This window comes from Paralichthys olivaceus, chromosome 20 (assembly GCF_024713975.1).
Source record: "Paralichthys olivaceus isolate ysfri-2021 chromosome 20, ASM2471397v2, whole genome shotgun sequence".
In the NCBI taxonomy this organism is placed as follows: Eukaryota; Metazoa; Chordata; class Actinopteri; order Pleuronectiformes; family Paralichthyidae; genus Paralichthys; species Paralichthys olivaceus.
In genome coordinates this window covers 13,204,695-13,224,652 of record NC_091112.1, presented here as the reverse complement: position 1 = coordinate 13,224,652, position 19,958 = coordinate 13,204,695, and the positions used below count along the sequence as shown (strand labels likewise).

The following is a 19,958-nucleotide window of genomic DNA, read 5'->3' as shown; positions in this document are numbered from 1 at the left end:
TTTGTAAAGCGAAACACAAAATTGTAAGTTTTGACCAAAGCAGAGGTCAGGCAAGTTAAAAACAGGGTCTGCTGATCATTCCTGCAGGGGTTTGTATATACACGCTATCAATCTTATTGGCTATCATCTGATGATGAATTAGCCTCTGTGGGCAACAGCCAATATTTTGGGACTCCTGTTGTAGACAGCTGGCTAGATCACTTTTTCAATTCGCCTCAAACTGTTTACAGTCTGACCATTTTCTAACTAGAATGGTCGGACATTTCTCGTCGAAAAGTTTTAATATGACTAATTTAAAATCTCATTAAGCAAACAGAATTTTTAATGGTTAAATCCCCCAAACCTGATAAGCAGTGACACCAGAATTTTAAGTATATTTAAATTCAAAATGTTTCAAAAAGTTTTTATAATTATGTAAGGTACATGATGCGAAAAAAAGTTAGTATTTTTCTTCAAAAAAAAGAGAGTGCGCCTCAAAATAAAAGTGCAGTAAGTTGCCTTGATATTTTGAGTTTTCCTGTGTGATAACAAACTAAAACAGGAAACCAAATCCATATGAAGCCACTCAGAGGGGAATATCATGTGAGAAAGGTGGATCCTAATTGGAGAGTGTCCACAAAGGCATACAAATGAGAAAGTCAGTGGGAGTATTGTGGGTAAACTGTTAATCAGTGTGCGAGAGGGGGGCAGTACTCCTACGCTTGCCACTGATTAATACCACAAAAACATTGCCCATGAACAGACCTTTTATCACTCTCTCCTTGCTGAACCTCTAAGTGATTGGTGGTCAGCGTTATTCAGCAAAATGGCAACGCACAATTCACCTGCTGTGAACTTTAATACGCCATCTGTCAGGGAGAAGATATGCTCGGACTTGATGCGAAGCAATAAATCATGGTTTTAATCAAAGAACGAAAAGCTCTATCCAAAAAGTGAGTTCCTCTTTATCTTCCTCCAAAGGATCTGTTCTGTTACAACAGCATTTTCTAAGCTCAAATATAAATTGACAAGAATGCCACCCACTTGGGGATTTTGAATTATTATGCTGTTTTACATAATGCTACATTCAACCCAATACCAAGTTTAATTTAAATGTTGTTTTAGCTAAAGTTGTCTAAAGTTTGACAGTTTGACAAATATAAATATTCACTCTCTTAGAAAGTAGATGAAAAGATTGATAGCACTTGCAGATCTGTGTAATATATATAAAGATAGACAACATGTGTCTCCGTCTGCAGCCAGAGATTTTGCCCAAATACCCCAGATATGAGTTCTGCCATCTTGTTTATCTGGAGTCTGCACAGTATAGTGACCAAGGCCTGGAGTCAGATTATCAAGGTCCCAAATAACAAATTAAAAGCAAACTTATCAGACACATATACACATGGACATAAAACTCCCTAAATGACTTATATATATTTGCAGTATAATTTGACTTTTAGGTTTGCCCATATCCCATCTGCTTAGATTGAGGAGGCACAGTCCAGCCAGCAGCTTCGGAGTCTAAGTAGAGCGGGAGCCAAGAGACAATTTCTGTGTTTAGTTAAACAGGAAGATGGGTAAGTAGTCAGCCTGGCTCTGTAAAAGGTTCAGAACCATGCCTCCCAACACCTCTAAAGGTCACCAATTAACACATTTCATCTATTGTGGGAACAGAAATTTTAATTAAAGACATCAGCACCAATTATAAACCAAAAAAGTAATATTCCAAGCTCATGATAATTTAATATTAACATAGCAAGAGTGAAAGTGCAAATAAGAAAGTCATTCTTACTTATTTAAGATCAGATTATTGTGTTTTTGTTCTTACTTGATGCATACTCCAAAGTTAAGGGTGCATAACCATTAGTTTGTACAAGGAATTGCAGAGTTGAAATTATTATTGGCTCGTATGTTTTGATCTACGTGTGTTCACGGCTGAGAGAGGGCACGTACTGCCTGCATGTGTAGTTGTGAGAGAAAGAGAGAGACAGTGGAGGGAGAGAGGGGAGTTCGTCACCTCGAAAATTGGTGAAGAACAGTCCCAGCCTCTGCCCAGCGAAGCGGCTCATGAACCTATCAATTGACTGCGCGATTGTACGCACAGACACACACAGGTGCCGATGGGCCTTTATGAGCATGTTTAAGCTGTCCATCTGAGATGGGCTTTCATTACGGAGTAAATGAACCAAACAAACTGATAGCAATCAACGGAAGAACTCAACACATTGGCCGCCAATGGGAAGAGGCAGAGTTTCCACAGGGGCAAAGGCTACTAATCATTTCCTAACTCAAGTCTATATTGAGGCTATGTGCAGTTTGGATAAAATAATTTAAAAAACAATGGAAAATTGAAGTTAAATGTCCTGAGAATAGCAGTATAAATGTGCTGCAGCCGGCCACTTTTGTTGCACAAGCACACCAAGATTCAAAACTGTGTTTTCTGGACCAAAAATGTTGGCAGAAAAAGGCATGAAAAGCAGTGAAATAAAACAAAGGGACATTTTCAATGGGGAGCAAGAAAGAAAAAAACATTGCGTTGAAGTAGCATTAAACAAGCTTATCCAGACAGCTTAATAAACAGGTTCTGTTTCATGAAAGCAAAAAGGATGGTTGGGTGGCAGGATAAGCATATTACATTCTGCATAATGTGGGGACAGATATGAGGTGAGTTGAGGTAAGGTGCCCTGAGGTTATGGGAGAGGATGCTTCGAGTGTCAGACTAAAAGATTCAGTGTCATCAGTGCGAGTCAGAGGTCAGAGACGGCTCTGCTCTCTCGGCCTGCAGCCTCTCTGAACTTTAATTTGGGGAAGGGGACAGGGTGCCAGACAGGAAGTCTGCCAGTCTAATTTCCTGTGAGGTGTGACCTTTCCCTTCATTGGCAGTGCATTGCATCTGCCACGGCAATTCCCTTATCCACCATAACCCCCTTTTCCTCCCACTGTTATAGGTCCCTTTGGTTTCCCTCCACAACTTTAGCTCCTGTGTCTCCCGACAGCATCTTTCTCTTTATAATCACCTCATTATTCCTTCGTGTTGCATTTGGATGATCACTTTACTTACTTGAAACCACAAGGAAAAATATTCAAAGCAGTTAAGACAAACTGCAGTTAACTTTCTTGTGCTGCAAAAGCGGAAATTCCTCTTTTGAAATTGTATGAGGACTTGATGCACTCAAGGGGATGCAGCAGACTTCGTCATAGATGAAAGACCTGCATTTTCTTGAGAAGTCCTCCAGGGCCTCTTTACAGTTCAAATCCTTCGCAGTGTTACCCTCCCATGTCCTTGAGAAGGCTTCTATCTGCTTCCATGAGATACATCTCTAAGTGTGTGAATTCACACTGGGATAACGCTTTCGTGCCGTCTGACCTTGGCTAAAGAGAGTTGAGGGGAGTAAAAACGTTTCCTCTTATGTCCTAAGATTCAAGATGGCTAGTGTGTATGAAAACTGAAACAGATCCAAATCATGGTTATGAGCTCAGTTTTTAAACCTACTGAAACAAGACTGCTGTTTGCCACCTGTATGAGCCACCTTCAGTGATAACCCTAGTCCTTGGACATTGAATCTGATAGAAAATATACCAGCCTTGATAATTGTTTCTTGATAATTCTTGAAATAAATACAACTTTTCACCATATGTTCATGGTCTAATGGTCCTAGTACAGATTAGTAGCAAAAAGCTGCAATTCTGGACAAACCCTGGTCAGGGGATTTCTTCGTTATAGTTCTCCTACCTTCTGTGGGGATGGTGAAGACCTCTTTAGGGATGTAGAGCTTGTCCTCTGCAGTTCTGGCCCAGTCCTTCATCCCCCTCCGGCCCCTCATGGGGAAGTTGATATCACTCGAAACTGCTGACACCGGCTCTCGTTGGATGGTTATCACTGGACAAACAAGAGATATAAATCACCTGAAACTCACTGACACAGAAAACAGCAGATAAGGATTTGATAAATGTGGTGTGCCAAAAACTATGAAAGCTATGTTGCAGTAAATGTGTATCTCGATTGAGTAACGTTTTTTTTTGTCAAATGAAATGAGGACATTTTTAGGCCGGAGAAATTGCACGGGATACAATTTTTTTTGAAATAGAGAATACAGAATTCACCTTAATTCTCTAAAATATACAGTAAATTAATTGACGTTGATTTTTTAAATAATCTTCTCTAATCTTATCTCATTGCAGCACTACGTGACACTTACTGAGATTGTTAGTAACCACTAGAAAACTCTGAAAAGGCTTCTGGGCTTCTCCGATGAGGTGAATGAAATCCTCTAATGTCCTCATCAGCAAAGCGGCACCGGGAGCGACCTGCGGACGGAGTGATGAAAAACTCAGCTCAGCATTCATTATGATTTCAACATAATCACAAGCCATGGCTGACTTTCTGTGAGACATCTCTCACCCATTGAAACATTTTTATTTGTTTCATTATCTAGACCAATGATTGCGTTCCAGGGTGGTAAACTGTGACCATGTGGGATAGAATATCATACTGGGTTTGCTTGTTTATTGGGTCCAGATGGCATGTAAACACACATCAACTCAAGGGCATCAAGCTGGGTCACACACAAAAACACACAAATGTGCAGAGACACATACACCTACCTGGTGTAATTAATATGAAGCAACTGTGTTTAGTAAACAGGTGGGTTTTTATGACTGTAATAATTAAAAGTTAATGTAGGGTATGCATGCGCAGGCAATACTTAATCACACAAACACTCACACACATGCGCATTTAGGACACCGGGTAGTTATAGGCAGCCACCGGTTACAGTAAAGAGGTGTACAGGGACACACACACACACACACACACACACACGACTTTACCTGGTGAGCGTCTTCCCATTTCTCTAGATTTTCCATGTCCAACATGTGACTGACTATCTGGAAGAATTTCTAGACACAAGATGCAGTAGTTGTTAATGCAGAGGAACTCAAGAATCACACAAAAGGGTCGGGCATTGTCCCTTGAACCCAGCAACCCATCATACTGCAGTACACTTCTATAATTAGGTACACAGGTATATTGTTAAATTGAAAATGTCTGTGAATTGAATTGTATAGTAAAACAGGTGAATAAAATGCCCTCTGAGGCCACAGGCACTGTGCGGCCGTAAGTCATTGTTATGCACACTCGATGGAAGAAAGTAGAGTTACAAAATGTAATCAATGTAGAGGTATATCTGAGTGTGAGGCTGTGTCGAGGACTGCATTGTTTGTATGGTTTCTTGACATCCAAAGGTAGAGTCGGTGGCTCTACCTGCACGTCGTCGGGAGCTGGGATGTAGGTTGCTCTTTTGAAGGTGTCCGTCACATTTCGCAGGATCTCCGTGGAAAAGAGAAGGTCGCCACTGTAGTAGCTCCTCCTCTGCAAGAGCTCCAGGAGACTCCTTACGATCTGAGACATGCCCTCCCCGGCCAGGGTCCTCTGACCCTTCGCGAGATGCTCTCGTAACTGCAACATTATACAGAGAGGAGGGTAAGATGACGTATAAAATGCATAATCTGTAACCATTGCAGTAATCACAGAAATGATTTTTGATGTAAGGTGAGGGGAATGTTTCAGGAAAGAAGGAATTATATATATATATATGTATATGGTTGGATTTTCAAAATAGGTGAGTAAAACAGGCCTAGCATTACTCTGTGGCAAAATGTGGTGTTCATACCTTCAGAGAAAGAGACACAGACAGTAAGATGTAAGTGTGTGTGTGTGTGTGTGTGTGTGTGTGTGTGTGTGTATTTGATGTGCAGAAAAGGGGGAGAATGAAGTAGAGAGACAGCCTGGAAGAACAGAAGATAACAGCAATCACAGAAAATTAATTATTGACTCCTGGAGTTAATGAAAGCTTGCTAAAGAAACTACCAGAGCAACCTGCTCCGTCATGCACAATCCCTGACCCCCATCTCTTTCTGCCTTCATTGAGGAGATGAAAAAGGTTGAAGTTCACACAGCAGGAAAACAGTCTGGCTGATGAACACATTCATTAGCCGTGTTCATTAATTGATAAGTGTGAGCGCAAAGCTCTGGAAAAGCTAATCAGAGATACCAGGCAAGCTATGAGGAAAGAGACTCCTATATCTCGGGTACAATTTTAAAGTTGAACAGAGGAACATGATGACTGGAAATAGGGCAGTTGAATTTGAGAATTTCTTTTGACAAAAGGTAGAGACAGACAAGTTTGATGAAGGTGAAGTAAATGTCTAAAGTGGCGACAAGTGAATAGGCAAATCCATTTTAGATCCACCAAGGAGGTTATGTTTTTATCTGCATCTGTGAGACTTATTCATGGATTGTGATGACAAAACATCAGGCATGTGTAGTGGACTGATATTTCTCAGTGTGTGCAATTTTGTGCAGATCCAAATAAAGATCTATCGTGAATATAAATGTGGTGTCATGGACTGTTGGGCCTTAGCGGTGGTATGCCCTTTTCATTTCTTCTTGCTGAAGGTGTTAGAAAATATCATTGCAGAGGCAGCTTCTTAGTTTGGGAGTAGGGATTTGTTAAAAAGGTAACTTACAGATAAATGTAAATATCTAAATTCAAGTGAGACGCATCTGGCGAAGCTCGGAGGACCCCAGAAAGCAACTCCATTAATGTCCAGCATGCAACGACGACTAGCAGATCCTAGAAGAAATGAGACACAAACAGAAAACATTAACTTTTTTGAAAATTTTGAAAATAAATCTGCCCAGTCACTCATTATCTACAGTACTGCTGGTGTCTATACTGGAGGCTGACATGCTGTGCGTCAGTATAATTTATATGGTGCAGAAAAATGCATTAGGATGGAGAAAGATACTCTGAATACTTATGCTACTGCCATAGTAACCTTCTTTTATTTCTGGAACTAACTTTCCATTCATCATATAGTCAGTGTAAAACACAGGATGTCATGTGCTCAATGTATTTTAGTAGATCAACCTCACAATGGATACAAAAACAGAAGTCAAAAATTCAAACAAAAGGTTTCATTGGTAGATTTCTTGGAAAATGATATATTGGATTCTTAAAATATCCAAATAATGTACAGTTCTACATTGTCGAGAAGCCGATACCTGGCTGTTTGAACCTGGCAGACGGGAGGAAAGCTGCTGCCAAACAACTGCCAAAGTACTTTGCTTTGCTAAAACAAGAAGTTCTCCCCAGCCAAAATAAATATGCGCTAGCAAAAGTCTTTCTCTTCCTTCTTATCAAGACTAATAGATTGAAATAAATAAAGTCTTAAGTTAGTCTGTTAATTAAATTTGGTACATGGACTGAGCTCAGATGTAATGCTCTTTACTGGCAGGCTCTACCTGATTCAGACAGACATGCTTTGATGTCTTAGCCAATGTTATAGTTTGAAAGATGAAGGAACACACGTTTATATCACAGTCCGTCTGTACCACATTTGCTCTTGGCTTAAATTATGAAAAAGTGTCTAAAGACGAAAAGAAAAAAGATTTGAGGTTTGTTCTTGTTTCTGATTTTGGAAGTTACAAGAAAAGCTCTGGCAGCCGGCTGTTGGAGAAACTCTGAAGTTGCACACCAATAGGGTTTGACAGCATTCAAACATTTCTGCCGCACTAATTAAGGGGAGATGCTGGGTAATGTATGAATTGGATCTTTTATGATGAATGCCTTGGTATATCAAAGCTAAAAATAGGAATACTATATTATACTGTAAAGTACCTTCAGTATTTGAATTTTGACACTTGTAATACAGTAATTTAGGATATCCTTAATATTATGCTATCTATTTTATAATGTTGTCTGCGCTACTGAGACGATCGCTGTTTGGTTGTTTTCACAGAGACACATTTAAGGTGGTACAATAAGGTATTTATTGTATGAAGTTCTGTAACATCATTATTTTCTCGACCTGCATATGCCACGTCACTGACAGATTACTGCTTGGGCAAAGTGGGCACAGTGGTGGTCCTTGGCATTAAGATTTACTATTAAGCTCTCATTTTAATGTGCTGATGAGGAATATAGGTATTTTCCAACCTGGGCCACGTATTTAGAAACGTGGGTGTGTAAATAAATCCACAAAATCACCTTGGCCGGCAACCATGACACAGAGGCTACAATTTAATCTTATGGGGCAACTGTGACAGTCCATGAAGAGTCTAATTAAGTGTTTTGTTTTGCCATTAAATTGTTATTCTGGGACTTTGCTAAGTGTCTGGCAACATTACACAGACCTGCCTCAATGAGAAGTCTCACTCGCCGCCGTGCAGCAGCGAGTGGTCCCTCTTTTGCTCTTCAGTTTGAAGGAGCTCTTTGTCCATTGAGTCAAATGCTTCATCAACGTTGTCCACATCAGCAATAATAGTTTCTCTCAGTGAAATCTAAACTCCTCTCTCCGAATCTCTCTCTCATGTTTACACCTCTGTCTTCATGCAACAACCCGAGTCCCCCCAGACTTGAGAGTGAGACGTGTAATGTTGCCAGACTATAAGCAAAGACCCAGTGTAACGATTTACATTTAATGCACTGTCAATGTTGCCCCATATGATTACACTGTAGACACTGCCACCATGTTGCTGCTGCTGCTGTTCTACTGGACTGATTCCAGAGGTTTTTTAAAGCACTATTAATTTACACGGCTATATTTATAAATAATGAGTCCAGGTTGAAACAATCTGGAATTCTCCTTTAAGTAACACATTTAAAAAAAATTGAAATATGACTTTGTAACATGATTTTGTAATGTATGTATTGCCTGTTTCTGACGCCTTTTGTCAGCAACTGCAAAGGAGCATCCCTTGCAAATATTGATGATTATAAACAAACTTCAGGCCTGGATGACTCAGTAATGACTAACATGGTGATGTAACATACTGTCACTACACTGCCATTGACCCCTTGAACAATAAGTGTGAAGGCTAAAAGAATCACCAGGTTTCATGTGGTATAATACTGGTGCTAATATATGTAGACTCCTAAAGCTGGCATGTACAAAAGACCTAAATAATTGAAGTGCTGTGTGGTAGCTGTCCAGGGCCTGTGGTCATGTTACATTCATGATATACATACATTCACTGGGCAAACAAACCTCTTACACTGTAGGCCTGCAGGGCACATTTTCTACTGCCAGCTTATGACTGGTTGGCTACAGTGTGAGTCACTGAGTCCTCGAACATTCATCATTCACAAACACACAATTTATGAGAAATAAAACATGCCAACAGCAGTATGAGCTTCAGGCGCGTCATGTGACTGACCAGTGGCGTTAGTTGGACACTTGTTGTAGACGGTTTCTCCAGCTGAGGCTCTCTTCCATGACATCGAGAGAAGATGCTCATCTTTACATATCTCATGAGGAGCTGTAGAAGTAGGTGAAAAACACATAGGAATAGTGAAGCGAAGCATAGTGTAGCAGGCTCACGGAAAAAGAAAAATCATCACACTCCCACAGACACAGCCACAGAAAAAATAGGGAGACAGAAAAGCGCAAAAAAAACAAGATTCAAATCAATGTTCTCCTGCAGCAGCTCCCAATCTTATTCCCTTGTACATTGCTCAGTGCTCTCTGTCAGTGTCACTGCCTCGGTACAGTATCTCACTCCCTGTTCATCTTACCCCCTCTCTTTATTCATCTGTCCCCCCCCCCCCCCCCCCCCTCTTTCATAACCCTGAAGAAAAAAAGAAAAAGAAAACGAGGGGCAGCGCTGTGAAGATATTCCAAGGGGGCAGACGAGTGTTGGCAGAGGCGATGCAGTGAGATGAAGTGGGATGGAGAGCAAAGAGAGACACACAAAAAGAGAAAAATACGATATGATGTTCCCCTGCAATGCCAACAGACAAGATCCTCGTCTTGTGTAAGAGAGACTTGAGAGCCTCTCAAAACAAGGGGTCACGGTGGAAGCTGCACTCAAACATTTATCATTGGTAGCCTGTCAGAGGCGAATGTGGGTTTCAGGCTTGTTCATATTCCCATGCGCACACACAGCTTCAGTCAACAAACATGCTTATTAAGGAACACTGATTCCTGCAGTGGCTGAAACTCACAGTGGGCACTGAACACCTCAACTTGAAACACACAAATGTATTCCATTCATGGTTAGGGTTGGGTAACAAAATCCAGTGCCAATCTGGTTCCTACACAGCCTTTACCCACTGGACAGAATTGCAACACAAATTTTGGTGCCTGAGCTATATACCCACATAGTTGCCTTGCTAACAGGCAGCATGTAACATTTCCCTCCAGTTCCCTAGTAGGTACCTCGAGTTGACATGACAACATAATGCTTCAAGCTAAAAGGTCCAACATGGGGCCATATTTCAAAACTATTTTGTGTAAAGGTGGTGGAGAGACAATTAATGATGAGTTTGGAGCTAGAGTATTTTGCTGAAATAAATTCTGAAACTGTAATTTACTATAAAATGATGGTAAGAGGGTTAGTTTTTATTTATTATGTCAATAAGTGGTTTGAATCTGTTCAATTTAGTCGGTTGTCAGTCACTGTTTAGGCACCTGGACTATTTTAAAAGCATTAATGTAGAAGTAATATTAGAAAATACCCCTACAATACTCAACCTTATTCATGAGTTTAGGTTTGCTTCTAGTCATTGACCAGTTATCGAAAACTAGCATCTTTTCAAGTTCATGTTTTTCATGAATCAAGAATCCATTCATTATTTATCAGTGCAATGTTTCCTGTGCTGCTGCTGGCACGACACCCCGAAGCAAAACATTACCCTTATATAACACTGTCCATAGTTTTTGGGCTTCAAAGCTTTATTTGATAGAACAGAGCATGAAACGGGGAGAGGAAGTGGGGAAGACATGCAACAAAGGAATTGTCCATGTGTTGGCTGCAGGAGGCCTCAACCCTCTCTACAAGCCTCCTATTTAAATAGTTGGTGTTTTCATCAAATGCTTGTTTTTGTCTCCAATTACACATTTGGTTATTGTGGCCCAAGAACAACTCATCCACTTCCAATATATGGAATATGCATCATATGGAAGTTTTGGAAGTCTTTCCACTCAGCAGACGTTCTGTCTTATCTAGAAGTTTTCACAGTCTTCCAGACATTGTCTTGACCTTTCAAAGTCTCCTGTACTTTGTAGCCATCAGTCAGGTTAATTTTCAGATCCTCCAGTGGCTTCTTAGACGAACCCATGGTTGTTGAGTGTAATCACTGGGTTTGAGAATTCAACACCTCTGGAAATGTCATCAGCTGGTAATTCTGCCTTACAAGTTTTAATGAGTCACTTAAGACTCCATTACAACTTTATCAAGATCCAGCAAGATGCCTAAACTTTTGCTTAGGCCACAATTGCCATTTATTGCTTTTTTTCTATAAGTTCATGCAATAAGAATTAACAGTATAATGGGCTTGTAAGTAAAACATCGACAAAAAAGGAAAGCACCATATGTAAAGGACATGCAAAATCAATGAGGAGGACAAGATGGATGGGTATGTGAATTGGCAGGAACACAGACAAGAGGCAGACATAGAGGAGAAGAGTGCTGTTCTAAAAATATGTTCAAAGCCTTTAGCTGTGGTGTGAATCAACAACTCTAGCACACACACACACACACACACACACACACACACACACACACACACACACACACACACACACACACACACACACACACACACACACACACACATTTCATTTTCCTGTCAGCCACTCACTTTGAGAGGTAGACAGACAGCACATTCCCACCTACCTTGTTTGGTCAAGACTTTTCAGTTTAGTCCGAAACAAAATAAAATGTTTGAAAGGTGCCTCTGACTGGACTTCCTGACCAAAATCTATTCAGACCAAAAGATATTGGTCTTGATCCGCATCAAACCAAACCCTCTGTTTGTTTGCAGTGTGAAACCAATTTTTTGGATAGTTGATTTTCAGACCGAATGCAGGAAGTTGAAATCAGAAGAAGAGAAAGAAGCAGACGCCGTACATGTCTCTCCAGAGAGTTGACCAGGCTTGCACGATTACTTATGATATAATGTTTGAATAACAAGGACATTAGAACTAGTGTTTAGTACTGCACCTGAAGTACAATGATATTGTAACGTGAATTATATATTAATTTTCATAATAAAATGATTAAAAATAAATTATTATAAAATAATTTCCATTCAAATGGAAAAACTACTACTACAGACGCACGCCAGTCTAAAACACAATTAATGCCAAGAGCATGTAGACGCAGCTCATGTAGGCTATTGCGACAAGACATATGAGGTCTGTAGTGCGCTCCCTAAATTGGACTGGGAATATAAAATTTACCGGATTATTATTCTGATGTGAAAATTCCCACCCAGCCACACATGTAACGTCTAAGATGAAGTGTTTACACTTACATAAGTATATAAATTGATGTGCTACCTCATTTACTCAGCTCACACTCTCTACACAGTAAAGTCACTGACCGGGGCACTTCTTCTCGTTGCAGGAGCGAACCTCCTCTCCTGAGCCATCACAGGGGTAGCCCTGTGCACCGGTGCCCTCACACATCCTGAAACGACGCTGCCAACCCGAGTCACATGTCTTGCTGCAGAGACTCCAGTGGTTCCAGCTGCCCCAGTTACCTCCACCTAGCAGACAAACACACCGAGGTAGGGAAGGAAGAGTGGGTTGGAACAACAGCAGCGTGAGGTGTTGAGGGAAACAGAAATTTATCTTGCAAGTCTGAGGCAGCTGCTGCTAAACCTTGTCTATTTTTTAGAGCAGATACGGAATTAAGGCAGTACGATCCCCCTCTGGTACCCAGGTTCATTAAAACACACTAGTATTCTTATCCTCCAGGGCCCCAGACGACACAGACTTGCAAGTCAAATTGGGTCCCAACCCACAAATTGCAAGAACACAAAAGGCAAATCACAAAAGACCATGAAGATGCCTTTAGATAATGCATGTTCCATGTTTATATAATGAAATTTGAGAGCATGTGAGTGGGAATACTAAGCATTAATTTGTAAGCCTTACCACCACATGAAGGGTTGACGCAGTCTCTACTCTCCTGATGGGGGCCCTTACATTCAGCCCAGCCGTGCACCGACGAGCTGCAGCGTCTCTGCCTCTCCTGGGTTCCCGTGTTACACGTCACGCTGCACCTGGACCACGGCGCCCAGTCCAACCACTGGCCCTCCACTGGACACAGGTAGAGAAGTGGAGGCAGATAAAGAGAGACAGAAAGGATGAGGTCAGAAGGAAGAAGATTTTGAGAGACAAGGGGGTAATCAGGAGAGATTGATCCAGATTTTGGAAGAAAAAGGAAGGAGGAAGTGGGTGCAGAGGAACGAAAACAGACACGGCAGAGAGAGTGAGGCGGCTACAAGAAAATAAAATGAGTTAAGATGCAGATCAAATTAACTGCAGGGGCTATTTGGTTTTCCATAAATAGCAACAAACAAACAAGCATAACACACTTTATGGGTCCGTGGACATTTTAAATATTTCAATCTGTTGTGAAACAGCTGATTACAATTCCTTTCATGCTTTGTTTTAAAGAGTTCATACAGAGTACAATCAGTTGGATTTTCATTCACAGTGGTATTATAAAGAACCCACATTTCAACTCTTGACTGGTATGCGTGCAGAATTAATTGAAAAAAATACATTAATTATTTATATATATTATTTTAAATAATGCTTAACCGCCTGTCAGACAAGGCATGAATACTAAACAGCTTAACATAAGCCTCATAACATGCACTGGTGTAAGACCCCACTGTCTCCCAGATTCAACAGAACAAATGCAGTGAGATAAATCAATGATAGTCTGTTCAGTCAAATATTTTTTACCTTTAAAGTTAGTGAATGTTTGGACAGTTTTGAGATTCTGTGCCACATAAAAGAACAAAAGGTTGTAGTGGAAATGCAGGTGGAGATCTGTGATGAATAAAATATTCATGCATACTGAGTTAGATTTTTGATCAAAAATATTAGTAATAAAAACATGAAAGCAGTTTTTTTTACCCATATATGGTATATTTCAGATTATTGCAGTATTAAATGACTCTATTTTATGTTGCTGAAATTGTTAGTTTTGAACATGGACCATGTGTAAAGATGGACAACTGACTGTTCACATAAATGCTGTCTCCTCCATGTTAGTGGATGGGACATGGACCAAATTACATTTTTTAGATGGTTCATATCACATTGACATATGTTCAAGTATATATTCATTTTTCTGGAAAGTTTGGTTTAATATAGTTATTTGATGCAATAAAAACCAAGTGAACATCGCGATTGGTCCAAGTGGAGACTGTGTTCATCTTTAACAGTCTATGGTCTTGACTACATTTTCATATAAACCTACTCTGCTTATAAAAGTGCACTTGTATCCTGGACAACAAAAGCTTGGTATTGCATCTGTTTTACTACTGACCGGCTGTATTATTGCTACAGTTGTAGGTCTCGAGGGGATGATATTTAAAATCCCACCTGTCGCAGCCGTAAAGTTGACAGAGCAATGTTTTGTATTATAACACTGTCACGCCAGCTGTGGTTTTTGGTGTACACATTAATTACCTGCACTGAATAGTTGTAGTAGTAGTCACACAAACACATGTTTAGCTTTCCTCCTGGAGGTAATCATTTCAAAATGAGTAACAATCCAGTGCCTTAATTGTTCAGTTGGCAGCAAAGTGTCACTGATGGATGTCAGCTAGACTTTAAGTGTTTTGCGTTGTCATATTTTACAACGCTTACAAAAAGCAATTATTATATGATGACATTTGAAATGTACTCAAATAGCCAGTTTGTTTGTTTGTTTGTAAATGCAAATGTTACCGTATAAGCTAATAGACTGATGTTTAGTAAGTACATCACAGCTTTTTACTTTTTTCTTGTGTTTGGTCAGAAAATGCAGAGGAATTTAGAAATGTAAAGTTTTGGGCTGTAAACACCCCCTGTAGATACAGCGTTTTCAAAACCCTGTGTACTTTATACTGCAGCTTTAAATTTTGGTTAGTAGTAATAGAATATGTAGCAACAAATGAGTTTCACATAATGTATATGTGGAGCAATTCAAGTATAGTCAGGGTCAATGAAACCTTCACTGACTAAACAGCTGTCCTAAATGTCTGCAGTTGAATAGATGATGCTACACATCTAGCTATTGTATAGGTGCTGCAGGACTGTACAGTCTGTCTGCACGTCTCTATATTAACAAGAAAAGCAATTCAAAGTGAGAACTGTTCTGGCTCAGAATGATATACTGAGGTGCACATCCCACACAAAGGGGCTTGAAGCAGCAGAGGAAGTGAAGCATTGTGTTTTAAATCTATTTGTCTGCTTCTCCCAGTGGGAAGTAAGTGCCAACTTTCCTTGGTAATGTGGTCTATCGCACTGTGTGCGATTAGTACAGTGCCCAAGCTTTTTCTCAGGCTTACGCCACAGCTTGAATTTGGATGTGCATGTTACATTTCTCAGTCTCTAATCCTGTGTCATTAAAGTCTTACGTCTTGGAAAATTAATTTAAAAGACAAACAAAAGAGAAATAAACATTTTCAGACTGCTTATCGTTCAATGCAAAAAAGATCATAAATACATAAGTTATGTTGGTGTGGAAAGGAAAAGGCATTTACAGCAAAACCTGTAATCCCTAAATTACACTAAAATTGCTTTCAATCTCAAGCAGGGACAATAATGCGCAATGCAAGGTAAGCTATTCACAGAGAGTTTCCAGGAGAGGAACAAAACCTACCCATTGATCAGAATAAGCAGGAGCAAAGCGTGGCAGCTCTCTGTAATTAAGATGTCACCATTAATCCCTGCATATACTTGGCTATGAACTGACTATTTACATTGTGAGAAGGAAAATGTAGGTGTCAGGAAGCTCGAAAGGCAATTTACAGATGGCTCTCTGCCTACACACGCAAGCCTTTTTAGGTTCTTGACGCTCAGAAGCTCAGAAGGTCTGATATGATCAAATGAATTATTCATATATGACATTTTATACAGATTTTACTCTTAGCCCGTTGACTGTCTTTACAAGACACCACAGATGCCTTATTACCATTTGCAGCTCTGCTCACACATGCGTTCATTTGTTTAATGTATTAACTTAGCATGTGTCTACATAGGAGAAAGCTCATTGTGAGGAGAGGTAAGAAATTAAACTAGAGTCCAGTTAATTAAATGTGAGTCTTCAATGGTGTATTGCTCTGTTTGTATGGAGCATGTTTTATGGCGTATACAGTCTAGAGAGTATTTGCAATGAAATCAATTCTACGAGTCACATGTGGCAGGACACACAGTTCCAACCAAGCTCTATTCTCTATGCATGGACGTTTCTGGCTAAAACCCTCTGCTGGTATTCATCATTTCAAAGAACCATTGCTTTTGAACTCCCAAAAGCTCACCGAGTCTGTTGTGATAGATTCACACAGTCGTATGAAAACACACATACAGTACATAGGCCCTTGAAAGAAGAGCTTATACCCTTTCTCCCAAAACTCCTCTTTCCATCAAATTCCCCAAAACACCATGGTGAAACATCCCGCAGGCTGTTCGTTTGATTATGACATTTTCCTTCGGTTTTTTTATTACCTTTTTGGCAATGGGGGAAGGTATAGTTTTATTTATATATGAACCTTACAAAGCCCTTGCTAAGAAAAAAGCAATAACTCAATCAACAAATAAAAAGTCAGTTGGGGTGTTAGGACATAATAGACACAGCAATGCACACATGATTTAAAGGGAGTTAGCATCACAGTCCTGGGAATATGATTTGTTTTTTCAGGAAAAAAAAAAGTTACTGCAGCCACCAATGTTGTTATAACTGTGTCCATTAATGCCATTATTCAAACTTCATGCAGAAACCATTTATATTCTGCCAACAGAGAAAGCACCAAACAAATTAAATCAGTGAAATGAATATTCCTTCCTAATGTCAGTGCTTTCCAACTAAGTGGTTTTCTAAAGGGACACTTGAAATACTAGGATTAAATTGCACAGAATCAATGCATATGCCAAAAGTACACTTTTAAGTCTTAAAGAGGGAATATGCACATTTTTTGTACCTCTATATAGCCATGTTAGCATTAATAGCTGTTTACTCACCAATCTTGCAGAAAGGTTAATACATTTAAAGGGCTTTCTCTCGCATAAGAAAAGCAACACTAGTTATTTTAGTTTTGTTTCTATTTCCATTACTACCTGCTAACCAGCTAGGCCTAGCCTGGCCAACCAGTCTTGTCCCTTTTTGATTCTGAGGCGTACAGTTTGTGCTGAAGAAGACCCAGAGGGCATATAAAACCTCCGAATTGTAAATGCAGTAGACACCATCACCACCACAAAATCCAGGCTCGAAACCATGGTAACTTACAAATAACATCTTTACAATAAAAAAGGACATTTTTTAGCCAGAGACTGTACATCTTGGTATTTACATTTCAGGAAGAAATAAAAAGTCTCTATCTAGAAAGCTGCTCTGTGATAAGCTACAGAAATTGTTGGTCAAAGCAGCCCTACAGAGTCTGCTCCACTGAGACTTCTCATCAATCACTGGTCAGTCCTATTCCACTCCAATGGCAGCCTGATAAAGTAGTTTCAATGGACAGTCTAAAGCAGATTGAAATAAAGTCCTGACTTACCCTCGACAACAAAATTAGATGGGGCTGCTCTTGACAAGGTTTCGGCCTAATAGGTAATCTCAGAGACAATAGCTGAAGAAATACACTGAGGGACTCCTCAGCAATCTAAACCTAGCCAATGTAGGAAGCCTAGAAATCCAACCAACAGGCTCGACAGGAAAGATGGGGGCTATGCTGCAGTCATACGATGCCAGCAGAATGGGATGGATGGTAGCCTAATGAGTTTTTATTTGCATTGTAATATGTGCTCCATTTGTTACAGTTCAGTCAAGAGCAAACCAGCCGTGCTTCAGGCTCAGTGAGGTTGTACTTTGGGACTCAGATACATTACAGCTAATGTCAGCATGCTAAGCTGCTCACAATGACAACACTTCAGCAGGATAATATTTAACATGTTAGCAGGCAAACATTTACTAATTAGAACAAAACAGGAAACATGATTCCAGAGGGACAGTTGAGGATCACCAGCTCTTTTAAATTCATCCTCAGGGGAACATGAATATCCAAAACAAATGTTATGACCATATAGATGTCAAGATCACTGCAGGACAAGTCACCAAGGTCATCAAGATTCATCCTCTGGGGACCATGTCTGTCTGCATGGAAGTTCATGACAATGCATCCAAGAGTTACTTACTAAGGTGGTTATGTTTTCATTGCTTTTTGACTGTTTGTTTGTCTGTTAGCTTCATTTTGCTACTGAACCAATTTTCTTGAAAGTTGGTGGAAGATACAGTAGGGTAGAAAGGTAAGAAAGATCTCATTTATTTAGTTATTTTTATTTAAGTTTGGCACAGATCTGAGTAAAGAGACTGATCCGGGGAAATTGTTTACACTTTCTTTGACATTGCATGATTTCTGACAGTTTCACAAATTTACCAGGCAATAATTCACGGACCTCTTGGCAGGGTAACGCCCTCTACGGAGTGCCTATTTAAACATTTTAATCCGGACAAAAGAGGTGTACCAACTGACTGATCCACCATTACAATCCTATGAACCACACGGCTAATGTAGCTACAAGTAAATAACAACAACACAAAACGACAATACAGGAATCTAATTAGCTGAACTGAGTGCATCAGTAATGATTGAACAGATTATAAATTATTGCCCACAAGGGTAGCTTTGCAGCCTTTGAATGACACAAAATATGATTGCACATGAGCAAGAGGTGCGACAATAAGAAGACAGTCATGCTCAAATTGGCAGAGACAAAGAAAGCAGGTGGATGAATCATGTAAATGGGGATGGTACTAACCAGGACACACTGCAATGTTGCAGAGTTTGGTCTGAATGTCGGGCCGTCCGCAAGCCGCGGCCTCGCCTCCGTTCACACACTTCCTGGTTCGTGTCCTGGAGCCCCGCCCACAGGTCACAGAGCACAGACTCCATGACGACCACTCGTCCCACAGCCCATGCACTGCAAACGCCCACAAACACGACGCACACACACACACAACATGGGGATGAGGAATGAGGGAGGCAGACAGGTAGGTCGGATGGGAAGGGGGTGGAGCATCCCGTTGCAGGCATGAGGGTTAGAGAATGAGAGAAACATGAGAGATTAAATGAGTATAAGCACATTCCTTGAGAAAAAGACCATAAAGGAGTTGCCCTTTTGACCTCGACAAATCAATCCAGTTCCAGAAGGAAAAGAGACACTGAGAATGAAGCTGCGTTATGTTAACACATGAAAGAAAATGGAGGTTAGGAATGGACACTCTTGCATTTGAAGTCATGCGGCTCGAGTCATGACAAGGAAATGAATGTGGTAAGTTTGTTTCTGAAATGATTAGAGCTTTCAGTTATAATATACAGTGAACCAAAGGATCCAAGCACTCCATTGACTTCAAACACTAATTAAAGCATGAAAAAAATTTTCTCCTCTTCCGTCTGCCTCTCCCTAACACTTTCTTTCCTCTTTTCTTGCACATTAAATCCCATTTTAGCAGCACATGATGTTCAGATAAATCAAAATAGCACAAATGAGCATTGGAGTTTGAAGAAAAAGAAAACTTTTGCAGAAAATGAATGCGTGTTTGAGAGGGATTAGTTCTGTCAGCAACATGTCTCCTTTACCCATGTTTCTGCTATATGACAAGATAGACAGATTGTGCCTTGTACGAGAGGACACACACTTGTATACGCACAAGATACTCGTGTGGTGTTGTCTGACTGGGAAAAAAAGGTAAAAGATTGTTACAGAAATGTTGAATGGAAAAGATAAAGAAATAACAAAATTGGTCGGTCAGTGATGTGAAGGGAGGGAATAAACACAGATAATCAGGACAAAAAATTGTGAGTCAATTTTGTAGAAAAAGCATAAGATTTCATAAAGTTTGGAAGATAGTGGAATGACAAACAAAGGTTGACGAAAAGAGGAGGTTATTTTGGAAGGTTCAGCGAGAG

The 19,958-nt window shown here is 40.1% G+C and overlaps 1 protein-coding gene across 20 annotated transcripts in view; it reads right to left on the bottom strand.

Moving 5' to 3' along the window:
* The window catches only part of adgrb2 (adhesion G protein-coupled receptor B2), a 208,001-nt gene that overhangs the window by 78,898 nt on the left and 109,145 nt on the right, over positions 1-19,958 (bottom strand). For 19 of the 20 annotated variants that reach the window (XR_011239554.1, XM_069516268.1, XM_069516278.1 and 16 more), the window contains 9 exons: positions 18,808-18,969; positions 12,928-13,092; positions 12,372-12,536; positions 9,203-9,304; positions 6,511-6,617; positions 5,246-5,440; positions 4,813-4,881; positions 4,182-4,290; positions 3,716-3,862 (listed from right to left, as the gene is read on the bottom strand). Coding sequence is in view for 19 of the 20 variants with exons in the window: in XM_069516268.1 (XP_069372369.1) it covers positions 3,716-3,862; positions 4,182-4,290; positions 4,813-4,881; positions 5,246-5,440; positions 6,511-6,617; positions 9,203-9,304; positions 12,372-12,536; positions 12,928-13,092; positions 18,808-18,969 (1,221 nt within the window). In the remaining variant the exon portion in view is untranslated. The remainder of the gene's footprint in view (positions 1-3,715; positions 3,863-4,181; positions 4,291-4,812; positions 4,882-5,245; positions 5,441-6,510; positions 6,618-9,202; positions 9,305-12,371; positions 12,537-12,927; positions 13,093-18,807; positions 18,970-19,958) is intronic. The other variant, XM_069516282.1, reaches the window with a different exon arrangement.